Source organism: Phoenix dactylifera, chromosome 4 (genome assembly GCF_009389715.1).
Source record: "Phoenix dactylifera cultivar Barhee BC4 chromosome 4, palm_55x_up_171113_PBpolish2nd_filt_p, whole genome shotgun sequence".
Classification (NCBI taxonomy): Eukaryota; Viridiplantae; Streptophyta; class Magnoliopsida; order Arecales; family Arecaceae; genus Phoenix; species Phoenix dactylifera.
In genome coordinates, this window is record NC_052395.1 from 5,417,671 (window position 1) to 5,435,759 (window position 18,089).

At 45.1% G+C, this 18,089-nt stretch overlaps 1 protein-coding gene and 1 pseudogene across 1 annotated transcript; both read left to right on the forward strand.

The window, feature by feature from the left end:
• The first annotated feature begins 609 nt into the window (after positions 1-609).
• LOC113463725 lies at positions 610-707 on the forward strand (annotated as a pseudogene).
• Positions 708-13,269: 12,562 nt separating this feature from the next.
• Positions 13,270-14,596, forward strand: LOC103721886 (probable 3-hydroxyisobutyrate dehydrogenase-like 1, mitochondrial). The gene has a single exon (XM_008812260.3). The coding sequence runs from the start codon at positions 13,287-13,289 to the stop codon at positions 14,295-14,297; it is 1,011 nt and encodes a 336-aa protein (XP_008810482.2). The 5' UTR covers positions 13,270-13,286; the 3' UTR covers positions 14,298-14,596.
• Positions 14,597-18,089: the final 3,493 nt, after the last annotated feature.

Genomic DNA, 18,089 nt, shown 5'->3' on the forward strand with positions numbered 1-18,089 from the left:
ACGACTTGAGTAGGACTCACCCACTTGCTGTCCGAAATCAGGTAAATAATACCCACATCAAAATTTGGATAATATACTAGTTGAGGTTGGTCATTCCTTCACCTAAAATTTGGATGGTTCTTCCATCCAGGGTTGTAAGTACCCCAAAAAGGATTATTAAAAGATTTTTGATATGCATTCATAACATTGGCCTAATCGTGCAAGACTTCCTTGAATGCGGATATTGTGGGGCAATCAGTGGTGAGATGGCCAGGAATCTCACAAATCCCACAACACTCGCTGTTATGTTCTACGGTCTTGACGGGTTCAATCCTTCTAAGTTCAATTTCCTCTACCTTCCTAGTAAGGGCTGCCATTTTAGCCTAAATATCATTTTGAGTACTAAGGTTGTAAAGGCCCTCGTGTCCTATGCTAGTAGGCTTAGGCAAAGGTTTATTCACTCTATCCCCTATATCCCATAATTGTGTAATCTCTGCGAGAGAGTCTAAATAGTCCCATGCCTCATCGGGTTGCTTTTCCAAAAATAGACCATTGCACATGGTCTCTATAAATTGTTTTAACTGTGGAGACAACCCTTAATAAAAGAAACTAATGGTTCTCCATGTTTCAAACCCATGATGAGGACAAGAGAGAAGCAACTCTTTAAATCTCTCCCAGCATTCATAAAATGTTTCATGGTCTTTTTGTTGGAAATTACTAATGTGCCTTTTCAAAAAGTTAGTCCTTTGTGCGGAAAAGAATTTTTTCAAAAATTCTCTTTGCATATCATGCCATGTTCCTAGCGATCTAGGTCTCAAGGAGTTCAGCCATATTTTGGCTTTATCCTTTAAGGAAAAAGAAAACAAGGTCAATTTAAGGACGTCTTTCGATACATTTGGCACTCTAAATGTGATGCTAATTTTCTCAAATTTCTTAAGGTGGAGATAAGGGTTCTCGGATTCCATCCCATGATACTTGGGTAGCAATTAAATTACCCCTGGTTTGATTTCAAAGTGTCCTACGTTTTCAGGAATAATCATGCATGAAGGTTGACTAGTCCTAGTAGGGTGTAAGTATTGTTGAAGTGTCATAACTGGGGGTCTACCTTCATCACCATGGTGACTTCCTACATCTTCATCAGCTATCTCACCAGATCTGAGATTTTGCGAAAGAGTTTCAATAATATGATCTAAGGAATTGTCAAAAGTATTTCGATTCAGGCGCCCAGTGTTGTCCCTATTCCAACCTAGCATACAAAATTTAATTTTTAATAGATTTTTTTTAAATGATCACCCTTGATCTTTTCTTAAAGTTTTTATCAATTTTCAATTAGCAACAAGGGTTAATAAGGTATGATAACAATAAAATTCTGATTCTAAAAAAAAAATTTAACACAGAAAATTCAAAACAGACAGCAGCAAGGTTTCATATTAATCTAATGGTCTTAAAAGTTTCAGAATGTCAATCAGACTGTTCAGATTATCAAACATGCGTCCTGCACCAGCCGACCAAATTTGACTCCAATCAGACGGCGAATTACTCTGATATCAGAGTTTGATGCAGACTGTGCAGGGAATAAAAACAGCAGTAAAGATTTTTTTTTCAGTTTTAGTTTTACTATAAGGTTCAACCTAACTACTAAGGCACTAATTAAATCTAGAATTATACTAATAACTCAGCCGTTCCTCGGCAACGACACCAAAAACTTGATGCGTTTGCAAAACTGCTCTCCCAAGTGCAGGAGAATCGCACAACTAGTAAAACTCGGAAGTCCGAGATCGAATCCTAAGGGAACGTTATAAGTATTATTAGCGTAATTTCAGATGTAATTTCAGATTGTTTTCAAAATTAAAAGTAGATAAGAATAAGTAATTAACAAAGTTCAATGAAATAGAGATGGTTAGGGATCTGGAATCCTCCTTGATGATATTGCATCCAAGAAATAAACTCTATGGTTCTTGATTAAAGATTAACAGTAGGATAGATCTAATCATGGTATATGTTTCATGAACATATGAACACAATTTCTAAACATTCATCGTGCCTATTACATCAACGACAAATCAAATACTAAAGCAGTCCATGCATCAGTAAACATAAACCATTAAAGAACTATCTACAAAATAATTATGCAAGAATCCATAACACATCAAAATATAAATCAATAAGAGCAAAGGTTTAGAATTTACTTTAAAGAAAGCAATACATCAAAGGTTCCTCCATCACCTTTCCTAAGATATCAACCCTCCATAAAAGACATTAGCCTCCCCATATTTCTTCTATTCTTTTCGAAAACAGAGCATGCTCTATTTCTCCCTTCTTTTTTTCAATGGCAAAGGCCCCCTGTTTTCTTTTCGAAATGAGAGATAAGCTCCACCCTCTCCCCCAGCCGAGAGATAAATATCCCTTGGCCTTCGATCCCCCTGATCGCACGCAATGGAGATCAACAGATGAATTCTCGGGATGAGACGTGAATCTGGAACAGATGGCTGGATCTCACGCGGACGACTGAAAATTGGACGTGGGGAGGATCCAATGCTGGCTCACGAACGCGGCGAGGGTGCTGGCCGCGGATTACTTGGCATGCATCGCGGAGAGTGCTGGGAATGTTGCTAGGATGCAGGATTCGGATGCTTTGTGGACAGCTGGGGAAGATACGAAATGTTAGGAGATGCACGTGGGCGGATCCAACGCTGAGAGCTGGAACGTAGACGGCTGGAGGAGACTGGATCGCATGCGGAAGATGAAGCGCAGACGCATGAGCTTGGACTGGGACTTGGATGGATGAACGGAACGACTGGGGCGATCACAAAATCGGAAGACGCACGGATGGATCGCGATCCCTTCCATGCGGGTGCTGGGAAGCTTCACGGGATGCTGACGAATCGCACACGGACTCACAGACGGATGAGGATTGGATGCTGAATTGCAAGCTCCTTCAAATGGATGCCTGAGATTGTGCACGGGAGCTGGGACGCACGAGATGCTGGGAGATAATGGGCATGCTGCTATGAACCCCACGGACCGTTGGATCTTCCCAGATAATGAATCTAGGCCCTTTGCGCATTTTAGCTTTGATATGCGATCACCTGCACCCCACAAAAATATAATATTAATACAGCACTTTTATCATTATTTGTCAGCAATAATACTACTTTAAGTGATGTGTAGATCGCACTTTTGTGCTCTCATTACGGCCCAACCCCGCACAGGCCCTCCACAGCGCCCATGCGAGGTTCGGGGCCATCAGCCACGACCGACCAGCGCGCGGCCAACCGCGCGCCCGCACGGCCCACAATCTATGCACGGCCAACAGCGTGTGCACCGGCTATCGCGCAGCCCTCTGCACACGCACCAGCAGTGCGCGGCCCTCCGCGCGCCCCACCAGCCTACGCGCAGCCCTCTGCGTGCGCACCAGCCAGTGTGCGCACTCGGCCATATCCGGGCGTCCATGCCCGATTGCATGTGCGCGCAAGGCAACCGGCCAGCACGCGCCCAACCTCGCCGAAGTACGCTTGGCGCCCAGCGCCTACGCGCGACCGACGGCCACAGCCTCAGCGCGCGGCCAACCGCATGCCCGAGCTACTGCAGCAGCAGCCCAATGTTCGCGAGCCAAGCCTAGCAATGCCTGCGCACATCCAAGCAATGGTGGACCCCCGCCCACTTGAGCAGCCCCCGGCTCACATCTGAGCGACCTCACCATGCATGGAAGGGGCTGATGCACAGCCAAGGCGCCCACCCAAGTTGTGCCAACACCGGACACACATGCGACCGCCACAAGTTGCTGCAAGCATGCCAAAGATGGGCACAACCACGAGAGGCGACAAGTGGCACCAACCCATGTGCGCACACCTGAGTACGCGTGCACGGGAGAGAGGTCTAGCAGCACCTAAAGGCAAGGCATGCATGCACCAGCAGCGAATCACGCCCAATCAAGGAAGCCGAGCCAAAGGATAGCACCCAGACTTAGCCACATCAAAACAATCCTTAAGGGGCTAAGTCCAACCGCAGTAGCATGCATCCAATCGAGTCCAATCCAAGAGGGCACGCCTCAGCCAAATACCATCCAAGGGGCCACACGCCAGCAAGCACAAAAGCCCCCACATGCCAAACATAGCAGCCGTGCAACCCAGCAACATGTGCACGGGCTGAACCCATGCAAATCAGCCTATGTTCAGCCAAGCCCGACCACATTGGCACTTGGCAAATCAAGCACAAACCAACGGGCAGCACATTAACCAGCGCATGCATCACATGTGCGCCCAACTAGCAAAGAAGGAAGGAAAGCCCCCAAAGGCAGTGCTCGGCCAAAGACAGCAGGCCGAGCCACATGGCACAAATCCAAGCAAGGGGCCAAAGGAGGAAAGAGCACATGTAAAATGCAAGGAGGAGTCCACGGACTCTTCTATAGCTATCTAGCGAGCAAGAGCATGGGCGGCCAGGATGCAGCAGGCCGCCAGATGAAGGGAGCGCAAAGGGACAAGTCAACAATCCGCGGGAGAACAATTGCTGGATCCACGTCTCGGCCAACCAGGATCCAGGATTTGCGTCCTGGCCAACCAGGACGCGTGTCCCAGCCAGCCCGAGAGCTCAATCCAGCAAGTTGCCAAATCAGCCAACCGTGGACACATGGCAGCCCCTACATGGGACACACGCCCCAGCCAACCGTGCAATGCATCCCGGGCGTTCATTAAGCCCAACGATTTCAGAACATGGCCGCAAGGAATCAGATTCAAATGGATCCCCTTGCGGCTGATTAGGAATAGATTTGAAATTTGAATTACTTTCCGCCAATAAGCTGATTTCAGCACATGAGCATTAACCCTATATAAAGGAGCCATTAGGGCCCTTCCAAGATATTCTTTAGATCATATATTTTTAGCACTGTAAAGGGTTTTCCCTTGGGCGGCATTGTGCCGATTTCGGTCTTGGGGTTAGGCCTTAGATTTGGGCTAGTATGGGATACATCAATCCCTACTAGATTGTTGGCTAGTGAGGGATCCTTATGATTCTTCATTTGATTGGGCTAGTAGAGATCCTTGAATGCTCTACTAGATTTTCCTTTTCTTTGTTTGTTCTTTGTTCTTGCTCTTCAATTTGAGAGTTGAATCCATTAAGTTTGCTTTATTGATTGCCTTTGTAATTGAGTGATTCAACGAGCGTTACTTATAAATCGGTCCAAACCATCCACCACCGCAAGGGCGGACGCCGAGGAGCGACAGCAAAGGCATGGTGCGGGGCTTGGGACCGTGAGCCCCCATCACTGAGCCCCGAAGCGAGACGCCGACCTCGACTTTACAACAGAGTCTCCATTCCCTCAATGGATCATGGATGAGTCAATCCCCCAGAGGTTCAAGATGCCACAGATTGAGCCATATGATGGCTCATGCGATCCTCTGGATCATTTGGAGAGCTACAAGGCCCTTATGACACTCCAAGGGGCCACAAACACTCTACTCTGCAGAGCCTTCCCAGCGACTCTCCGCAAGGCAGCTTGTTTTTGGTTCTCCGGACTAAAGCCCAGCTCGATTCTCTACTTCGAGTAGCTGGGCAGGCAGCTCGCCACCCATTTTGCCGCTAGCTGGCGTCAGCACCGGACCTCAGACTTCCTCTTCGCCATCAAGCAGAAGGAGAGAGAATTCTTAAAATACTACGGCCCTGTTTGGGGAAGCTTTTGGAGGGCCAAAAAGCACTTTCGGAAAGCTGTTTCAACTTTTTCGGAAAACTGAAAATAGCTTTTGGGGAGAAGCGCTAATTTGGAGCTTTTCGAAAATGCCGTTGTCAGCTTTATCGAAAAGCTATATTTTTGACAAAAATACTCCTATTTAAAAATCTTTTTTTCTTCCCAAAATTCTCCATCCCACGCCTCTTCCTCTCCCTCACTGTTCCCTCTCTCTCCCTCTCTATCTCCTTCCTCTCAATGCCGCCGCCCGTTTTCTTTTTTTTTCTTGGTGAACCAACAGTGGCAGCCACCACGCCGGCCATGGCCGGCGACCCATCCCTCTCCCACTCCCTCTCTATCTTCTTCTTCCTCTCAACGCCGCCGCCTCTGTTCCTTCTTCCTCTTCTTTTTCTTTTCTTTTTTTTGTTTTGGAAGCTCGTGGCTGCCCACGGTGGCAACCACCACGCTGGCCACCACTCGTGGCCGGCGACCCCTCCGCAGGTGGTCGCGACGCCACTCGTGGCGCGCGGCCGGCCTGTGGAGCGACCGGGCTCGGCCGTGGGGTGGTCGGGCCTCCGCCATCTGCGGAACCACGGCATCCCATCCGCGGAACTGCGGCGTCCCAGCCGCGGGATCGGGGAGGCGAGCTGCAGCGAAGCCCCTATGTATGTTGGTCGTGGGGCTACGCTGCACCGCGGCCAGCCGCCGGCCATGGCGAGTCACGGCCACAGCCAGGCCCCCTCCCGGGCCCCCTCCCGCGGCCGCTGCGACCTGGCCCCCTTCCGGCATCGCCGGCCTCGCGGGAGGATAAGAAAGGAGAAGAAGGGAAGAGAGAAAGGAAGGAGAAGAAGAGAAGAAAAAAGAAAAGAAAAAAAAAGAAGAAAAGGAAAGAAAAAAAGAGAAGAAAAAAAAGAAAAGAAAAGAAAAGAAAAAATAAATAAATAAATAAATAAACAGGACGATCAACGACTCGGTTATTTCCTTCGCTCGAGCCAACAAATCACTCGAACTCGAAAGTCGGGGGGCAATGATGGGGGGCAAAATGGATCGTCCTATTTTTTGGCATGAAGTCACCTAATTCTAAAAGGCCGAGCCTAGAAGGCCGAGGCCGACCTCAGAAAGCCGAGCTCAGAAAGTCGAGCCTCAGAAGGCCGAGCTCAGAAGGCCAACCCCAGAAGACCGACCTCAGAAGGCCAACCTCATCGTCCACATGTTGCGACCATGACCTGCAGCAGTCTTGCAGCACCATGCTTTGCTTGCTGGCCACGCCACAACATATCAACCAGAGATAATGCCCTGCTTTTTCAGGCATGCCCTGTCATATCTACCAACGTCTTACCATTCATAAGAACGGCCTGCACCGTGCACCACAAGCAAGCTCTGGTCACCCGCCATTCCCACTCATGATGGAAACGGGCCATACCTCCGCCATCTGGATGCCCCTACATGGACTATAAATAGCCCCGCCAGATAATGCCTGAGGGACTTTTTTGGCTGGACAAAATATACCATACTCTAACTTGAGCGTCGGAAGGCCCTCACCGGAACCCTACCGGTGTGGCTTTGTGCAGGTACATCGCCGCACAAGAGGTGGCCCCCATCCTCTCCTTCCACACTCCGGCAGCTCCTCCGACTCCTCCGGCATGGTCACCCTCGGGCCAGATTTGAACCACAACAACGTCCAAATTTAAATTTTTAATATATATTGTAGAGTCGAATTTAGATTCCCTATATAGGATTTTTTTTATTGGATCTAACTCAAATTTAACTATATTTAAATACAAAACTTCATTAACTCGAATAATAAAACTAAATAATGTACATAGCATATGTAAATATAGGAATATAACAAAATTGATTATATGTTTTGTGTTATTTTTTTATATTTAAGTTTATATTTCTGTAGCACGTTCTCCTCAGCTCTCATCTGCTGCTATTTTAGCTTCAAAATTCCAGTTGATGCTTAATTTTTGTTTATAATTTAATAGATTTAAGCATAAATAAAAAATTATAGATTTTTTTTAAGATCAATCGTTTGCTTTCTATATCATACTCCTATTGTATTATAATATGTCATAATTATTGTGATAATAGCTCATTTAGTTTTGAAAATTGTCAATCCCCAATTAATTAGCCCACTGAAATCATGTGTTATATTGAATTTAGAAAAAAAAATATCCGGTTATTCATCAAGTTTGGGTACGAATTATGGAACTTACTCATTTTTATGGATTCAATCCAAATTTGAACTTGATTTTTCTTGGCAAAGTTCGAATATAGATACTGCATGGTTCCAACTGTTTACAGCCCTAGTTCTATTGCTAGATCCCAAAAGGCTCTATCGACTTGTTTATAGAAGAGATACTCCAATATCTGAAAGTGCACTCCTCTTTCTTTTTTCTTTTTTTTTTGCTAAAACAAAATGGAAGAGACGGGTGAGGAGAACCTCACCCACGTAGCAACCCCCACTGGCCTCCTTTCCATTAGAGAGTGTTCGATGCGGGTAGAATATTTTTTACTCATACCTTCTCCATCCGTAGTAGAGCTCCACCAGCGTAGCAGCCCTATCTCCGTGTAAGTATGTCACACTAGCACCACCTAAATAACGGCAGATCAGATAGCGACTCCATCAGGCAAACCAGGCGAGAGGCATTCGATCCCGCATTTAATCGACGCCCGCGCGTTTCGAACCCGGGCCACTCCGGTGGAATCAAAGCTCCGCTCCCACCGTGCTACCACCCCGGTGGTAAAATGCACTCCTCTTCATTGTGTCACTTTTGGCTATCTTAGAGATAGAGTCAAAGGTGCAAAAATCAAGAAGGGTGCATGCTTGTGAACAAATGAAGAAAACTTTATTATTTTTTTTTGCATGAATACCCTTCTAAATATCGAATTTTGCATGTATACCCTTTCAAAATTAATATTTTGATGGTGGACCACTGTAGGAAGAAGAGAGAAAGAGGAAAAAGAAGTTATAGAGACACATGAAGAAGAAGTCATAGAGATGCAGGAAGAACAAGTTATAGATACGCCAGAAGAAGAGAAGAAGAAGAAGGAGAAAAGAGGCTAGGGTTTTTATTCAATCATTCAATTCCTAATACATGAGAGGGCTAGCATTTATATTGACCTTACATCGACTCAAATAATTGACGATATACCAAAATTGGACCCTCAATCAGTTGACTGAATTAACCGATTGATTACATACCAAAATCGATCCAATCACTCGATCCAATTACATGACTCAACAGCTAACCCAATTGACTTGACTAAAATAAAATCAACTAATCAAACTGACTCGACTAATAACAAAAGCAACTAATCAAATTAACTCGACCAATAATAAAAATAACTAATAATGCAATAAATTAGAAAAAATGCGGACTCGAGTGGGCCCAATTTTGGGGTCCAACTCAAACTGCTCTGATGGCTCTAAATGAAGGGCTCTGATGTCCCCATCAATTCCTTCCAGGTAGAAAAAACTCGACCCCATCGAGTGTAGGTCTGGCCGGAAAAATTTCTGCAGGCACGATGAAGGTGGTGCCATTGGGACCAAAGTTGGCGAAGAAGGTGAACGCATACATGAAGCCAATGTGGTCGTTGTACGGTGTGAGCCTGATAGGTCTGCGGGCCTGAGAAGGTTGTGGGCCTGTGGGACGGCTTGGGCCTGGGGAGGCATCAGGGCGCGTGGGCTTGGCCGGTGGAGGGTTCTGGGTGCATGGGCCTGGGCAATAGTGGGCCTGGCTTGTGACATGAAGAGCGGACTGCAAGGGGTTGTGGTGTCGGGTGAGGTTTTGGAGGGGGTATGCGACAGTTGGGGTGGGGGAAGGGGAGGAGGAATGTGGGCGGAGAGCAGAAAAAGAAGGAAGAGAGGGTTCGGGCGGCGGGCGATGGTGGAGGGTGGCACAAAGGCGGCGAAGGGCAGGCAGATGAGCGGTGGTCGGCAGTGAGAAAAGGAGGCGGAGCTGCGGGTGTGGGGCGCGACAGAAAGAAAAACGTCGGAGAAGAGAGGAAGGCGATGAAAGAAGAAAAGGCGGTGGTGGCGACGGCGGCTGCAAGGTAGAGGAGGCGCGACGCGGAGGCGGCGGTGCGCGGCGGGGTGGCATTTCATCCGGTCTGTGCGGGTGCCAACGGCTCGGGCAGGGGCTGCGACGGCTCGGGTGCATGCGGGGCGGCAAGTCGGAGACAGCGGCCCTGCGGTCGGCTGCGGGTAGGAAGGCGATCGGAGAGGCGGCGCTCGGAGCCGGAGGAGGATCTCGGTGGAGGACGCACTCGAGGAAGGAGGTGGCGCTCGGCAAAGAAGATGGAAAGATGAACAGGTAGGTTTTTTTTTTCGCACACACGTGCGGTCACGTGCAGGTAACACGTGCGGTCACGTGCAGGTAGCACGTTCAGCACGCGTGGGTTGAGCATGTGCGGTCACATGCGGGACCCTTTTCCCTTTTTTTTCCTTTTTTTTCAACTCAAATCCAGTTGGATTCGGGTTAACGGGTTTGACCCGATCCGATACTTGTTACGGGTCTGGCACGTACAAGTCACGTGTGTCTCCTCTTTTTTTCCGCGGAACGGATCCGGTCTAATGGATGGCGGGTTAACGGGTTTGGACCTTACCCGTAGAGCTATCCATCTTCAACCTTCGATGGGCTCGACGGAACACCGCGGTCTTTGCGGCGGCGGTTGCAGGATGGGGTGGAGGGTTCGGCTGCGGCTCAGTGGCCCGTGACGCCGGGTGGCAATCGGTCATGGATTCTCGGTGGGCGTTGATCTCTTCCGACAACCAGTCACAGGGCGGTCAGTAGCAGATGCGGGGAACTCGGGGCACGGCAGCGCTTCCATGGGGCGTGACGGTCTCCAGCGGTGCACCAAAGGCATGGCAGCGTTGTGAGGCGGAGGCGGCGGTGGGTGTGGACGCGGTGGCGGGGAAGGGAAAACCGATGAGGAGAGCATGGGAGAGATGGCGAAGGTGGAGGAGATGACGACGGATCGGCTAAGGGGTGCCGAAAAAGTTTTGGCCTGTGGTGAGGTGAAAATAGGGGTGGAGGGAGGAACGAGGCAAAAGCGGAAGGGCTCGGTGGCTGTGGGGGTGTTGGCACGGAAGGGAGGGAAAGAACAAGGGTTTTCTCCTCCTTTCCTTCTCGTGTGGCTCCAGATAGGCGTTGTGCGACAATCTCGGTGGAGAGAAAAAGGGCGCACAAACGGGACACACCGAAGAGGGGAAACGAAAGCAAGAGAAAGGGAAAAGAGGGTGGAAGATGGCGAGGACGGGGATGGGTGCGTGGGCACAGCCCAGCAGGCGGCGAGGATTTGGCGACTGGCGTACAACGCGAACTGTAGGGCCGCAAGATCGAGGAGCTTTGGCGACGAAGGCAAAGCTCTTGCTCCGATACTAAGCTGATAGCGGACCACTGCAGGGAGAAGAGAGAAAGAGGAGGAAGAAAAAGAAGTTATAGAGACACAGGAAGAAGAGAAGAGAAGGAGAAAGAAGAGAGGAAAAAGAAGAAGAAAGGAGGCTAGGATTTTTATTCAATCATTCAATTCCTAATACATAAGAGGGCTGGCCTTTATATAGACCTTACATCGACTCAAACAATTGATGATATACCAAAATTGGAACCTCAATCCATTGACTAAGTCAACCGATTGATTACATATCAAAATCGATCCAATCACTCGACCCAATTACACGACTCAAAAGCTAATCAAACTGACTCGACCAACAATAAAAGCAACTAATCAAACTGACTCGACCAACAACAAAAGCAACTAATCAAACTGAGTCGACCAATAATAAAAACAACTAATAATGCAATAAAGTAGAGAAGACGTGGACTCGAGTGGGCCCAATTTGGGGCTCCAAGTCAAACTGCTCTGATGGCTCCATCATTTGAATGAAAGGCTCTGATGTCCCTATCATATTTTCATGTATACCATCGTAAAATATTTGTTTTGCCATTCCACTGTTTTTTTATCCTCATTTTTGTATATGTACCTATGCCATCTAACACCGTTAAAAAATTAATGATTTTAAATTAAAATGACTAAAATATCCTTAATGGGTAGATGTGCAAAAAGACACATTTATAAAACAATCATAATGGAGGACAAAAAAGTAATTTCAAAATTTTATTTTATTTTTAATTAAAGTAAATATAGTTTTTATTAATGGTGTTAGAAGAACCATTATATTAGGGACATTTGCGTAAAAACAATGTTTTATGAGGGTACAGAAATAAATATAAATTTGAAGAGGATATTCACGCAAATTTAAATTTTTAGAAAATAATAATAATAATAATAATAATAATAAAAGGCTATGGACACATGGTGGTGCATGTGATGGGAATCTAATGGATGTGATGTGCATCTAATAGAGAATCCTTGTGTTTCTTCTGATTTGGTGTATCTATGAAAAGTAGGAGAGGCTGCATGAAGTTGGTAGGAGCAGTCAGCTTCACAATTTAGCCTTCGACTAAAGTCGGCAGCATAAGCCTACTACTGACATCCTCATCTGCTAGATATTGTAGCCCGACATTTCCGGTGGATGCAAAGCATCGATGGCTGTGATCTCATCATATTAATAATATTTTATACATATATATAACAGTAGCTCGGTTTATGCAGCATTATCTGTTTGCTATATGGATCCAGTATTAATAATAAGAAAGTATTGATTGTTCTAATTAGCTAGCAAAGAAAGTTTAGCTCATGCAAAGTTCTCCAATTTTTATATTGATATTGTTATTAATGACATAAAATATTGATCAATTTCACTGGTTGGCTTGGAATTAGAAGTTATTGATTATTCTGATTGATCGGGTTGAAATTTGAGAAATTATATCCTTGTAGCATATGACTCCAATTCTCGCTATCCAAGATCTGGTTCAACACACCAAATACAATCCTTCTCTTGTTGAATTCAATTTCAGATTAATAATATTTTCCTCCATTATATTTGATTGGCCTGGAATTCGAGGACATATGTCTTTTCAATGTACGAGGTTTTTGTCGTATCAAAATTAATCCTCCCTGCATTGAGATTATTTTTAGGTTTGTGTTTGATTTAATGATTGTTTTTAACTTTGCTTATCTTTCTTTTTTCTTGACTTTGATTTGCTTTCGTAAAGAAATTGTATTCGATTTCTACTTTGAATTGATTTTCAAATTGGTATTTCATTAGTGAGTTTCTTTTGCCATCTTAGATTTTTATTTAAATTAACAAGTTTTTAGACTTCTCCCATGCTTTTATTTTATCCTTTATTTTTTGTGATAATTTTGCCCTTTTCTCATTCTTTTACTTCATAGATATTTTGTAAATCTGGGGATGAAAAATATGTAATTTTTTTGTTTTTATTCTTTGCAAGTGCGCAAAAAAAAAAAAATTGTCCATTAAAGTCTTTTATCTACTATAATTTATTATACTACTATATTGTATTTCAAAAAAAAAAAAAAAAAAAGTGAAACAAAAAGAAATCACATGTATGCTTTTCCTGCCATGTTAACAGCTTGATGTTTAATAAGATGAATAGATGATGGAATCACCACCATCCACAAATGTAATCGTAACACGTTTATCTCACGTGCCAAGCATAAGATAAGGTTTGTTGACCATATTACCGATGTACCACCAGGTTTATTAACCTTCCCGATGCTCTCTCGCCTCTCATCCCTCCTGCGCCGGTCCCAACACCTTTATCTCCTTCGCCGCCGCCTCGCCGTCCACCCGTTCTCCCCGATGTCGACCGAGTCCTCGGACTGGCCTGTAACCCCGGCGACCACCCGGGTCGGCTGGATCGGGACCGGCGTTATGGGCCAGTCCATGGCTTCTCACCTCCTCTCGGCCGGCTACTCCCTCACCGTCTTTAACCGGACCGCCTCCAAGGCCCAGCCCCTCGTCGACCGTGGCGCCAGCCTCGCCGACTCCCCCCTCGCCGTCGCCCGCGCCAGCGACGTTGTCTTCCTCATCGTCGGCTACCCCGCCGATGTCCGCCGCGTCGCCCTCGACCCCGCCACCGGCGTCCTCCCGGGCCTCTCCCCGGGCTCCGTCATTGTCGACATGACCACCAGCGACCCCGTCCTCGCCGCCGATATCGCCTCCGCGGCCGCCTCCGCCGGCGGCGCGGCCGTCGACGCCCCTGTCTCGGGCGGCGACCGCGGGGCCCGGGCGGGCACGCTTTCGATCTTCGCCGGCGGGGAGGAGGCGGTCGTCCGGCGGATGGAGCCGCTGTTTCGGTGTATGGGGACGGTGAGGTACATGGGAGGGCCGGGTGCGGGGCAGCGGGCGAAGCTGGGGAACCAGATAGCGATCGCGTCGACGATGATGGGATTGGTGGAGGGGATGGTGTACGCCCACAAGGCCGGGCTCGACGTGGGCAAATGGCTGGAGGCGATATCAACGGGGGCAGCGGGGTCGAAGTCGCTGGAGCTCTATGGGAAGAGGATTTTGGAGAGGGACATGGAGGCGGGGTTCTACGTGCACCACTTCGTGAAAGACCTCGGCATCTGTTTGAAGGAATGCCAGAGCATGGGTCTGGCGCTGCCGGGATTGGCACTGGCGCAGCAGCTCTACGTATCGCTGATGGCCCATGGAGAGGGGAGTTTGGGGACACAGGCGTTGATTCTGGCCATCGAGAGGCTCAACAATACTTGCCTCAAGTGAGGGTCGGGGTCTGGTTGAGCTCTGGTACTGTCAATCCTGCTTTTCTGATATTGAATAATTTATGTTGGTTGGACTGGGGTTTGTAAGCTAAAATGGGTCTGGAATTTTATATGGTGTTGATAAAAAAATCATGATTCCTGTATTGTCGTGTGAAATACTAATCGGAGTGCTTACTTTTGTTCTTCAATTGTTTTTACCTGTTTCCTCTTTCATACATATGTGGATACGTTTATCAGTTGGTCAAAGATGGTTGATTTTTGAAACGCAAGGAGCCTAATGTATCAATTAATGGCAATTTCGGTTTGTGATAGCTTAACTATATTTTGGAGATTATCATCCATCATCTTTTTCCTTGATCTGGAGAGGTTCTTATGGCCATTGCGGTAATTTCAGCACATAGGATTGTTCTCAGAACAAATTTCAATGAATTGCAATGGATGCACCGTATTTCTTTTTTTAATATCTTCCAAGCAACTAGATTTAGTACCTTGTCATAAATGTTCAAGTGAATCATACAGGAATTTTGATAGCTGATTCCTCAAGTGTTATATGAGAAGAATATCATGGAACTGTAATCCATGCAACCAGGAGCTACAATTTATTTTCATGCAGCAAAGAGGCTTGCTCAAGTGCATGATTCCCGGACTTATAAGAGGTTTAACTTCAAATTAACATGGGGATGCATATGTACATAGGCATTGATGTTGTATCCAACTTCAGTTCTTTCATGACTGCTTCCCATTATTCCTGTATAGTGTCGTGTATTGTTTCAGCATGGTTTCTATCTCTTGTTTTGTTGTGAAATAAAACCAAGCATATCTATATGATTTTACCATATCTTTGGGTGAATGTTTCCATAAAGTCATCCAAGAATACTCACCACATTATACAGTGATTTATTAGGGGGAAAAAGGAGGAGGAGATGGGAGGAAAACTATGTACAGCGGCAGTCAAGAGTTTTCTATACTATTACTAGGTGGAGCTACTGGTCATTGTATGTCAAGCTGTGTTACTGCTATTACTATATAAATAAACAAACAATTCTATCAATGTAAAGGATCAGATGAGGTAGATGTTTATTCCTGACATATAAACAATGCCTTCCAAGATCGCTTGCACATTTGGATGGGTTCTTGGGAGAGCATCTTAGCATGGGAGCTAGCTAATGCACAGCTTCTGGCAGTTATTCTTCAACCGAGTTCTTCGGCCAATTTTTTCTCTAAACACGAAAAACAATTTTCACCTGCTAGCTTTATTTTTACACTGTTCCAGGAATAGGAAATAGGAATGGATAGTCACATGCCAAAAATGACCTGATAGTGAAGTTCCAATTTGGATATGATTCTTCAAGGAGGTGTGCTTGCTCTGCTGACTCGAAATTAACATAGAGAAAAATGTTACAAGAAATTTGAAGATTGATCATTCTTCATGTTAGGTTACTCCCCCTTGATTTGTTACTCTGTTTTAATTTACTGTAATTTAAGGGAGACAGTACCAAACTCAAGGTCTCAATAGTCAGCTGAATTACTAATTGGCTGGCATTATATTTTGTAACTTTCGTATTCTTAGCAACGATTTCCTGCATTGTACTAAGGATGGCAGAATCTTTTTTCCATCTTTTCAGACTAATTGAAAATAAACTCTGAAACCTAGCAAGATGGAGTGTGTTTTCTATATCAAAGTAGACATGAACATTCTGGCAAATTGTGATGGTCCACCTGCTAGCTGATGGGTTGTTTGTTTTGTCGAATTTTATAAAATGGGTTAAACAAATAAAATTTGTAAATCATCTGATCATGTTTATTCATTTAAGTTTGTGTAACATGATCATGTTTATTTACCTGATTATGCTTGTGATTGATGAAGGATTTAGAGGATCCTGTCATTTATCCGATCACATTAAGATTGCTATGTATTCCCTAATAGTGTAATTGTATTATTCTAAGCTGGTGGGATCTTTGACCTTTTCTCATACAATGATGAGTTCTAAAAACAGTGAACTATGCCATATCCTGTTCAATTAAAAGGTCTTTAACATCCAATCTGCGAATCAAATCAGTTTGCTTATCAGTGAACAACAAATGCTTTATCAATTTACAGGATCATATGAAACCCAAAAGTCTTGTTTTCTAAACATTTTCATATCTCGGGCTGTCTTCCGTAAGTCTGTTCAGGACTAGCAGGAGTAACTCTCACAATTTTCAGAAGCCATAGTTAATTAGCATGAAACCTGTCTTGCTCTCAATCTTAGCATCAAATTCTTTCTACCATCTAGATTCAGGATTCACACCTAGTTCCAGCATGCTGAATGGACTTTTGCATGACAGTAGTTCCACTAAGAAGTCTAAGAAGTCTTGGCATCAAAAAATGCCTACAAAGACAATCTGAGCAAGCCTCAGATTGTGTGCTTCAAGATGGATAACTCCGATGTTCGCTTGCTTTACTTTATCTTGTTGTTGCAAACTGTAGATTGTGGGCCTCATATCTAGATCCCTTACTAAAGATAATGATGGTCAAAAATTTTATCAACTGAGTATTGGCAGTTTAAACATGCAGTCAATTTTATATCCCCATTTGTTCTAGGAAGTCAGTTTATTCAGGTCGGTGGAGTCTGTCATTCATCTTGATGTGTGAAGCTCTAGCAGTACCCAGGCCAAGTACCATTACAGAGAAAAACATTTGAGTGTTCCCAGGATAGGGTGACTACTTGGAAACAGAAGTCATGCTCTATAGGTTGGGCAACTTGCTCTGATGAAAGTTGTCCTGTTGCATGTGCAGTTGTAGGTTGGCTATTGTTCTTCATGGTGATTCTTAAAAATTGTCTAAGATTTTATATGCGTTCTCTAGCTGAATAAAATGTATGCCAATATTGGAGGTTGAGGCTCAAAATGCCTCCATGTTAGAGTACAATTGCTATGTCATAGTAGTCTCATGAATCTGACTCGCTGAAGAAGAATGGACTTCAGTTAATGAATCTTAAATGAATTTTGCAAGATTTTTCTGAGCACACTGAGTTCTAACTTGTAACCTTTTGCTTGTATGGCTCTGATATTTTTCTTCTGTTTTATCTCTTGTTAGACTACTTAAGCTATCTTCGCATTCCATATCGAGACTTGTAATCACCAGAGAAAGCCTAATTTAGACTTTTGCAGTTGTGTTCCGAAAAAGCCAAAATATGGTTACGGGCTTGTCAATGGACACAGACATGAAGGTTATATGGAGAAAGGGAGGGCCAGGCAAAGCGCAAAGAAATCTAAACTTCAATCCAGCCTTTTAACCCGAGCATGCTCGATCTCTTCCACTCTTTGTTTGGACTTGCAGGTTTCTGAAAAACAAATGGAAATGCCTTTACTGGTCGGCGAACCTAAGTTTATTTGTTTGAAGTAATAAAATGATTTCGCTCTGATCCTTTACAAAATGTACTGACAGGCGGGAATACTGATTTGGCCGCTACAAAACTTATCCAATACTTCCGCCCTGCTGGCAAAAGAAATCCAACATCTCGGATTCCGAGTTTTTTTCTCTGTTCTCATGGTCATCTTAGAATCTATCCCCAGATCTTTTTTGTAAACGAAGTACTACAATATTTCTACGGCAAGGGCCGAGAACAATGAGCCAACATATGCACCGAAGACTCTTGTGGTGCCTTCGTCTAATTTTGTTTTTGAAGGTTTCCAAGCAAGTTTTAATACGATCCATCCGCTCAATAGTCCACCACTTGGCCATATTAAGTAGGCTGGGAAATTTTCGCAATTCGAGTACCAAATTCGAAAGATTTCATCACCCTTTAAG